At 44.0% G+C, this 10,416-nt stretch overlaps 1 protein-coding gene across 1 annotated transcript in view; it reads right to left on the bottom strand.

Annotated features, from left to right (window-relative positions):
* Positions 1-5,353: 5,353 nt before the first annotated feature.
* The window catches only part of PCBD1 (pterin-4 alpha-carbinolamine dehydratase 1), a 204,906-nt gene continuing 199,843 nt past the window's right edge, over positions 5,354-10,416 (bottom strand). The window contains exon 4 of the mRNA XM_069240570.1: positions 5,354-6,232. Within this exon, the coding sequence (XP_069096671.1) occupies positions 6,134-6,232 (99 nt within the window). The 3' untranslated portion in view covers positions 5,354-6,133. The remainder of the gene's footprint in view (positions 6,233-10,416) is intronic.

Below are 10,416 nucleotides of genomic sequence, written 5' to 3'. Positions count from 1 at the left end.
CCTGTGAGAGAAGCAACATCTCTGACTATCACTTCTGGAGTCAGGGTTGGAGAAACCCTGGGCTCCCTAACTAGGACTGGAGGTGGGACTTCCTCCAAATCACTAGCATCCCCCTCTGTGAGGACATCATCAGAGGGGTTGTTTTTAGCAAACTCTGCCAAAAGCTCCTGGAGCTGTACTTTAGTAGGGTTTGAACCAGTTTTTATCTTTTTGATTTTGCAGAGAGACCTTAGCACTGACATCCTAAGATGCAGGTAAGGGGTGAGGTTGAGTTCCATCACAATCTCTTCTGCAGCAGACATTTTGTTTCTAAAAGTTGGAATACTTTTTAAGAATCTAAAACTATCTCTAGAACTTAATTCAAACTTTTACAAAACTTTTAAAATCTAAAAGAAATGCTAACAGGAACTAACACACGGCCCTAGCAGGACATTTAAAAATGTAGAAAAATAGCTCAAATTTTAATAATCAGTTTCTAATGACAATTTTTGGAATTTAGTCGTGTGATCAGGTATTGGCTGAGTAGTCCAGCAAATGCAAAGTCTTGTACCCCACCGCTGATCCACCAATGTAGGAAGTTGTCTCTGTATGTACTATTTCAAAGTAAGAAATAGCATGCAGAGTCCAAGGGTTCCCCTTAGAGGTAAGATAGTGGCAAAAAGAGATAATTTTAATGCTCTATTTTGTGGTAGTGTGGTCGAGCAGTAAGCTTATCAGAGGGTAGTGTTAAGCATTTGTTGTACACACACAGGCAATAAATGAGGAACACACACACTCAAAGACAATTCCAGGTCAATAGGTTTTTATATAGAAAAATATATTTTCTTAGTTTATTTTAAGAACCACAGGTTCCAGATTTACAAACAATAAGGGTTCAAAGTTGGGCCCAAAGTAGCCCACCGTTGGGGGTTCAGGGCAACCCCAAAGTTACCACAATAGCAGCTCAGGGCCGGTCAGGTGCAGAGGTCATAGTGGTGCCCAAAACGCATAGGCTCCAATGGAGATAGGGGTGCCTCGGTTCTAGTCTGCCAGCAGGTAGGTACCCGCGACCTCGGAGGGCAGACCAGGAGGGTTTTGTAGGGCACCGGGGGGGGACACAAATCAGCACAGAAAGTACACCCTCAGCTGCACAGGTGCGGCCAGGTGCAGAGTGCAAACAGGCGTCTGGTTCGCAGTAGGTTTCAATGGGAGACCCAGGGGTCTCTTCAGCGATGCAGGCAGGCAAGGGGGGGCTCCTCGGGGTAGCCACCACCTGGGCAAGGGAAAGGGCCACCTGGGGGTCGCTCCTGCACGTCAGATCCTTCAGGTCCTGGGGGCTGTGGGTGCAGTGGGTTTACCAGGCGTCGGGTCCTTTGAAGCAGGCAGTCGCGGTCAGGGGGAGCCTCTGGATTCCCTCTGCAGGCGTCGTTGTGGGGGCTCAGGGGGGTCAACTCTGGCTACTCACAGGCTCGCAGTCGCCGGGGAGTCCTCCCTGTAGAGTTAGTTTTCCACAGGTCGAGTCGGGGGCGTCGGGTGCTGAATGGAAAGTCTCTCGCTTCCAGCGGGAAACGTGTGGTCTTTAAAAGTTGCTTCTTTGTTGCAAAGTTGCAGTCTTTGTGGAACAGGGCCGCTGTCCTCGGGAGTTTCTTGGTCCTTTTAGATGCAGGGTAGTCCTCTGAGGCTTCAGAGGTTTCTGGACCCTAGGGGACGCGTCGCTGTTACAGTTTTTCTCGAAGTGGGAGACAGGCCGGTAGGGCTGGGGCCAAAGCAGTTGGTGTCTCCGTCTTCTCTGCAGGGCTTCAGGTCAGCAGTCCTTGTTCATCTTCAGGTTGCAGGAATCTATCTTCCTCGGTTCTGGGGGCCCCTAAATACTCAATTTAGGGGTGTGTTTAGGTCTGGGAGGATAGTAGCCAATGGCTTCTAGCCCTGAGGGTGGCTACACCCTCTTTGTGCCTCCTCCCGGTGGGGAGGGGGTCACATCCCTAATCCTATTGGGGGAATCCTCCATCTGCAAGATGGAGGATTTCTAAAAGTCAGAGTCACCTCAGCTCAGGATACCTTAGGGCAGAGGTCTCCAAACTATTTAATGCCGCGCCCCCCCAGTTGAAAAATAAAAATCATTGGGCCCCCCCTCAGAATTTTTCACAATTATTTTATAAACATGGCAATGTTTAAATATGTCTAAACCTATTTAAACATTGCAGTTAGGTACTGTTACCTTTTTAAAACTGCAATAACATCCTCCTGCTTAAAATAAAGGCCTGTTATCTGTATAATATTTATTTTGGCCAGAATCTGGGGCCCCCCCTGGGATCACTTCAGGCCCCCCTAGGGGGGCCCGCCCCCCAGTTTGAAGACCTCTGCCTTAGGGGTTGTCCTGACTGGCCAGTGACTCCTCCTTGTTTTTCTCATTATCTTCTCCGGCCTTGCTGCCAAAAGTGTGGCCGGGGGCGGGCATCTCCACTAGCTGGGATGCCCTGTGGCGCTGTAACAAAGGGGGTGAGCCAGGTTACAGTTACTTTACTCCTACTTTCTAGAGTCTTGGGGTGGGGTATTTTGGACACCCTTACTGTTTTCTCACAGTCCCAGCGACCCTGTACAATCTCCCATAGGTCTCGGGTCAATTTGTGATTCGCATTCCACTTTTGAAGTATATGGTTTGTGTTGCCCCTAGACCTATGTTCACCTATTGCATCCTATTGTGATTCTACATTGTTTGCACTACTTTTCTTACTGTTACTTACCTGTTTTGGGTTTTTGTACATATAACTTGTGTATATTACTTACCTCCTAAGTGAGGGTATTATCTGAGATACTCGTGGCATATTGTCACTAAACTAAAGTACCTTTATTTTTAGTAACTCTGAGCATTGTGTTTTCTTATGATATTGTGCTATATGATGTAAGTGGTATAGTAGGAGCTTTTCATGTCTCCTAGTTCAGCCTAAGCTTTGCCATAGCTACCTTCTATGATGCTAGAAACACCTCTATTCTACTAATAATGGATAACTGGACCTGGCACAGGGTGTAAGTACCACAAGGTACCCACTATAAGCCAGGCCAGCCTCCTACAGTCACCGGCTGCCACTCTCAACCATCCGTGCCCAAATAAAGTATATATAATGGTGATCCTCAAGTCTACAACACCACAGAAGGATGGCGTGTAGGAGGAATTCATACCCTCCCTACCAGCCCATATGTCAGATCTATGCTAAAAGAAATCCCAACTTCTTCCATTAGCCAAGATTAGTGGCTTTACTATTTGGGTTCTGTAACAGCCTGCAAGTCTGGAAACTTACCAACCCTGGGCATTTCTAAAACTTAGAGACCCAGGGGTCTCCAGAGTAGAGTAGCTTATTTGGATTCCATCAAGTGTTTTTATCCAGAATGCCCTTGAACATCAAGGTATGGGCCAAAGGACTATTTGCCCCATATTTATAGAACAGAAAACTCTGGCACTTCCATTTTATGGACAAAGTCTTGCCCACATGCCTCTTTATTGAACTACTTCTTCCCATGTATGAGTGCACCTAATGCATGACAAAGTCTAACTATTTTAAAATCTCAATCACATGACATGGGCGTCTCATATTGCAGGTTTTTACCAGTTCCTCTTGTGGGCAACAGGCCCACCCACACTAGTGTTGGTTCGTTTTTATTGGGAGAAGTGTAGGGCTGCTCAATGGCAGAAATATTGTGGATCCCCTACAGATTTAAGAAACTTACCTCACAGAAATATGAGGAAACTCATGATTTAAACAGTTTGATGGTTGCACTACATTCTTGGTAAGAAAACATAGCAGAAAACATGCAAGTCACTCCACCCTCCATTGCCCTGTATGTCTAGTTTTCTGGAATATCTGTAATTCATAGTTTTTCCTGGGTGTCACCTGGGCTCAAATATTGCAGCTACCAACATCACCAGAATGAATCAATTTTAAAGGAGTAAACCTTAATGTTTGATTGTCACTGGTGATTGGCCCATTCAGTCACGCAGGGGTACCATTTTTACTGGTAGAAGTGTGGAAACACAGAATAACTGAAAATATTTTATCATCAATTCAATTTCTCTCCATTTTTGGCTTCCTAGTGTACAACAGCGTGAAAAAAGAATATATTTTACAAAATGTCCTCTGAATCACATGGTATGGGTAACTCCAAATTCAGAGTTACTAAGCTTATTATCTTGAGCACAAGTCAATAATGCACTGGTTTTCTTAATATCTATTTTTCATTCAGTAGATTTTGTATGAACTGATGGTTGGTACATAATGAAAAATCATTATAAGCTGCAGCTCAGTTCATGGCACTAGGTACTGCATATTTTTCGACAACCAAAAAAACTCTACATATCCATGCAATCCAAAGAGGCCTAAAGAAAAAAGCGTGCTTTCTTGAACTGCACGTTTCCCATTTTCACCAAAGAAAAAAGAATTTAAATGTTTGCTACTTTTTGGTTATTTTCTCGGTTCACTGCAAGGAAATACTCAAACTTTAGTTACCTTCAGATTCCCCAACATGTGCGGAAAAAGGATGGCCTGGTAACCTCTTGTGGGGATAAAAAAGTCATGAAGGTTTCAACGCTAACTGCCTCAAACTTCAGAAAATGGCTCAGCACTGAAGACGACATGTAGGGAGGTTGAAAGTGTCAACATTGAACAGGTTATTTTAAAAAAGTACCTGGAACTTAACCATATTCTCCATGACCACCAATATGGATTTGAACCACAGTGGGGAAATTAATTGCTATCAATGGTGCAGAACATCAGTCAAAAGAGAATTTGAGAAAGACTGGTAGCATTTCCCAAAATAGAGCCATTGAAAACTTATATGGACCAAGCAGGGAACTCTACCACTATACAAGAATCAGTTAAGACCCCGATATTCCAGCCCTTTCTCCAAGTACCTTAAACCGTGGACAGGCAGTATTAGGCTTCACAACCATCAGACCGAAGTCATACGCTACATTTAAATGGAGCATCATTGTTTGCATTATCTATAGGGATCTACGAGAGAAAATATGTAATCTCTTCCAAGATGGTTACGTTCCTCATACGCTTGAAGCAGTCATTCACTTTCTTTTTCAAGATTTTTCTGAGGGAAATAAGTGCCATCTTGTTCAGCCCTAGTATTCTACTAAACTACGTTGTACCAATGCTGCCCAGAACACTAGGAAAGAATTAAACAAATAGGCTTTCCATATGTTCTGTGTTTAGGCTTTGAAATGGCGTGAGCGTTTGGTCGTTACAAAACGTAAACTGGCTGTTGCGCTCAGGCATGAGCTTTAATAGTTGTGCTAAAACCAGGTTTCAAGAAGGAGGTTTTCAACAGGTTGTGCCACGTGTTTTTATCACTAAACACACTGTATACACCATTTTCCATTTTTAGTAATAACACAAGATATTGCTTTATTGTACATTTTATACTCAGCACAACGGTACCAGAGATTAGAGAATATACATTTTGGACCTGCAGACAGAAAATTAACAAATACAGTTAAAATAATAAAAATAAAATGCATACAACCGATCTTCAAAAAACACACGGTAAATTGCAATGCACGTCCCAGGTTGAGAAGAACCTGGTTTGCTAACTAAAATAAAAGCCAATCTGAAGGTCACTTAAAATAATTCCGCTGTGAAATCCTGCATGAATTCATTTTGCAATAAAACAAGGAACCCAACACATTATGTTAAGTACCATTGCAGGGAAGCTATATTGCCTTTAAAAGTCAAATAAACCAGTTTTCAGTAAGTAGTGTCTGGGTGTTAACACTTAACGTTTGCAATTCATATGGTCTGGTAAGTCAAATATCAAGAAAGAAAAGCACCGCTACTGTGCGCTCTATACCTTGTGGTAAAGAAATAAGTATTGTAACCTATGTGCTTTACACTTTATTATAATAAATGTGATACCACAGAGAGCGGACATTACAAATCAAACATTTTCCCCTAAAAATGTTCATAAAAGGTCAGGCAGAGGGAAAAATGCAAAATGATCTTCAATGTATAAGCGAAGTTTAAAATTTCTGAATCACATTTAGTCGGTTTGGTGTAATTTTAAGCAATATTATTTGTAACAGATTTTCTAAAAGCAATTTGGCGGGAAAGCAGCACTTCAGTTTCACAAGATATCGCTCTCCAAGGCACCTTCTTCATGACATCTGTGATGCCACCTGCTCGATAAAACTGGCCAGATTAATGTCCCTTTCAGATAGACCCCCACATTCATGTGTGCTCAAGGTGATGTGGACCTGAAGAAAACAAAATGGAATTTAATTTATTTTAATATTCACACAACTATCGAGTGAAAAGCCAGACTTTAAACTGAAATCGACTACAAAGCATTACAAGCCTTTTAACGAAAACCCACGTTTTTAAAAAAAGACATCCAACACACTTAAGGTATGTCATGGACTCAAACATTAGCCAGATAAAAGCAGGTCAATCATTCGCAGTCCTCTACAAAAAGGAAACAGCCTTAATGAAAATACCATTTGGACTGAACTTGATGAGCATAGGATTATAACATACTTTTTTTAATGAGGACGTGAAGCCGGTGAAAAAAGTTACTCTTCTCAAACAATTGTGGAAAATGAAATGCTATGAAAAAGGGCTCCAAACAAAATCTAACATTTAAAATGAACTGGTAGTACGATACAACATGTGTGGTTATCTTTTTTCCTCATTATATTTAATCTTTCTTCAGTTTCACAACGCAGTTGGACCTTATAATTTAGAAAAGTTCCTTACAAGTCTCTGTTTTTTAACCAGATAAGAACCCAGAACAAAACAGAGTGTGGACTTGTATCTCTAAATTGCGTTAACCAATGAGGTTTTAAAGATTGTTGGTAATAGTAAATGCTGGACTTTCTCTTGGCAGCTAGTCGGGCACTGGCAGTTCATTTCGAGTCTTGGAATCACCATTTTCCTGCAACATTTACTACAATTAGGGATACTCTACAATGCTGCATCTTAACTCCATTAATGTAAAATGTGTATGTTAAGGGCTTGCTGCAATGCTTAAATTATCAAGTTATTTACTTTCAGTAATTCCTTATCTGGTAGAGATACTTTCTAGCAGCAGTCTTACCTCAATTATCTCCAGGTATCTGATTGGATCCTTCAATTTTTTGCGCGTCGGTTGGTGGCATCGTTCAGCTCCATGTGGCATAGTTGGTGTGGAAAATGACGAGCAGTGCTGATATAGGTGCCACCCCAGCGGAGTAACATCAGCATTTTGTGACTTTCCACTCCAGGAGCGCAAAGCCACAAAGAACACTACCACTGGTACAGAAAACTAGGTCCCTGAAAGGGGAAAGCCCTGTCCCCAGAAATCTGTTCGCAGAGGGGAATGGTAGGTAGGTAAATAATCTGCAGCTAGGTAGAATGTCTACCAGATAAGGCGTTACCGAAGATAAGTAACTTGTTCATTTGATAGAAACTTCTAGCTGAAGATTCCTTACCTTAGAATAGATACCTAGCCAGTACCTCCTGGAGGTGGGTTTACGAAACAATTTCACATCAAAAAAGTCCTGCAGGATCAAACGGGCAAAGTGTGCATCTCTCTGGATAAGACTGTTTAGGCAGTAGTTCTTCGTAAACATGTGCAGACAAGCCAACGTTGTTGCCCAACAGATATCCAAGATCAGAACTCCGCATGCTAAAACAGTGGTTGCAACTTTTGCTCTGGTTGAATGAGCACGAAGCCCTAAGGGGGTTGCTTCTTGGCCAGTGTTTAGCAGTTTTTAAATACAGATCACCATTCATTGGGAGATGGTTTGCTTCTGCACAATCTTTCCCTTCTTTTCTCTGACAAACCCCACGAAGAGCTGGTCATCCATCTGGAACTGTTTTGTGTGGTCAAAGAAGAACGACAACGCTCTTTTTTGGGTCCAGACAATGGAGGTGCTCCTTTTCATTAGAGGGATTTGGCGGAGTGATGGACTGGCCTACATAAAAGGAAATGACAACTTTCGAGAGAAAGGAAGCTTTAGTTCGCAGAACAAACTTTTCTGGGTAGATGTTCAGGTACAGGGGCTAGGATGATAAAGCCTGAAGCTCACTGACCCTATGGGCCGATGTTATTGCTATCAAGAAGCCGTCTTGATGGTAACAAGCCTGAGAGGACAGTTCAGCAAGGCCTAAATAAGGCGCACACCTGGACTAGGTTAAGGCCCCACTGAAGCATGATGAAAGGAGAAGGAGTAAACATATGTTGAAAACCTTTCAAAGCCCTATGCATAAAACAGGACTTAAAAAGGGATGACTGGGTCAGGCAACCACAGAAAAGTAGATATGTCAGAAAAGTAGCCATTTAAAGTGCCAGGAACAGAGCCCTGCTGGGTAAGGGAAAGAATAAAAAGAAGAACCTGAGAAAGGGGAGCAGAGAGGGGGTCGACCATGCCACAAACTTGTTCCAATGGCAGGTGTATACTCTGTAGCATCTTACCCAGCCTGGTACCAGCTGAATAACTAGGCCACAAACAGAGCTGTTAATCACACGTCTTTATTCCTCTACATGTACCTGTGAATTCCAACGTTCTAAGCCTAGCTTTCATTTAATCCTATTCCAGCGATAACGACAGACTGATGCAGAATCCTCACGGAGAAAGAAAGCTTCTGTTCTAAATCATGAAAGACACTACACAGAGTCTTGGTAAAGGGGCGCGCGGCTGCCAAGATGGCTTAACAGACTTCGGGCACAAGGTCGAAAGCGGTCAACAGTACCCAAAAGCTGTCAACAGTCATCGCTAAATCTTCACGCAAGAAAGCAGAGCATTGACAATTGTGGGTGGAGAACCCTCCCTTACTGTGCAGCAGAAAATCCTTCCAAAGGGGCAGTCCGATTGGAGGACCGATGGTCATGCTCAACTGTTTGGGATACCAAACTCTCAGTGCCCAATCCAGAGCCACAAGAATGATTTGGATCAGCCACTGCTGATCTTCTTGAACTCTGGGCAGGACTGGTAAGGGTGGAAAGGCGTACAGGAGACCTGAACTCCACTCAAGACAAAAACTGTCTTAGAGTGAGACTGCCTTAGAAGCGCAAGCGAACAGAACTGCTGACATTGTGCTTTATCAGCGGTGGCTAACGTATCTTAGCAAGGCTCTCTCTCCACTACTGAAACAGTCCTTGCGCCACATTGTGATGGAGACACTATTCTTGGTATTTTTGGCTAAATTTGCTCACCCTGGCATTAAGAGAGTCTGCCACATGCTGAACTACAAGAGATATGCCCTGACGTTCCAGCCATGTCCAGAGATGCAAGACCTCTAGACAAAGGGTCCAGGACCCCACCTGCCCTGTTTTTTGCTGTGTCACATGTTGGTGGTGCTACTTGTGAACACCTGCATTAGCCTTCCCTTCCTGGAGGGTAGAAAGGTTTTCAATGCCAGCAGGATTGCTCAGACCTCCAACAGGTTGATGTGGAATCTGCATTACGCTGGAGACCAGGGGCCCCTGATTTCCACCTCTCCCTTTTGGCTGCCAGGAGTGATGTACTGTCACCACTGTCAGATCTGTTTGGGGAAGGAAGAGGGGTCTGCCGCTGACCCAATTGCGGTTTGTTAACCACCACTGCAGATGTTTTGCTGTTCCCTCTGAGATCTTGAGCAGGTTGGAGAGATTCCCCTGATGCTGTGCCCACTGGAACTTCAGATACCACTGCAGAGCCGGCATTTGGTAGCAGGCATGTGTCACAAACAGGATGCAGGAAGCCTTGAGACCCAGCAGCTTCGGAGTCGGTCTCACCGAAATCCAGGATAGAGACTGAAACATCGGTATCATAGCCTAAATATCCTGGATATGCTGTTTGGGCAGAAGGTCCGCCGTAGTCTGAAGGTGGGAAACAACAGCCTGGGGGGTGAGCATGCCTTCAGCAGCCAGTCATTAAACTAGGGGAAGATTGGCACCTTTATCACCTTGATGAACACCGAGAGGCACTGGTACGGCCTTTAGCCCACCAGGAACTGCAGGTAACGCTTATAAGTGAGCAGGCAAGGCAGGACCGGAATGTGAAAATATGCACCCTGCAACTCCAACAATACCATCCTGTCTTCGGAGTCCAGGGCAGATAGGACTTGAGCAAGCATGAGCCTTTTAAACTTTTGCTCGAGGAATACATTGAGAGGGTGCATGTCTAGGATAGGATGAAAAACTCCCATCTTCTTGGGCACGAGAGAGTAGTGGTAATAGCAACCACAACCTACTTCTTGCATCAGCACCCTCTTAATTACTCACTTGGCCAAGAGAGCTGTCACTTCCTGGCAGAGAAGGAATAGCTGGTCCTTCGTCAGCCTGTCTTACGTGGGCCACGTGGGAAAAGGCAGATTGGAAGAGGAGGGATTATCCCCTCCGGACGATTTGGAGAACCCATTGGTCTGATGTGACAGACCACAACTGGGGTAGGGGATGGCGTATCCTGCCTCCCACTGG

This window comes from Pleurodeles waltl, chromosome 6 (assembly GCF_031143425.1).
Source record: "Pleurodeles waltl isolate 20211129_DDA chromosome 6, aPleWal1.hap1.20221129, whole genome shotgun sequence".
In the NCBI taxonomy this organism is placed as follows: domain Eukaryota; kingdom Metazoa; phylum Chordata; class Amphibia; order Caudata; family Salamandridae; genus Pleurodeles; species Pleurodeles waltl.
This window is presented reverse-complemented; position numbering and strand designations above follow the sequence as displayed.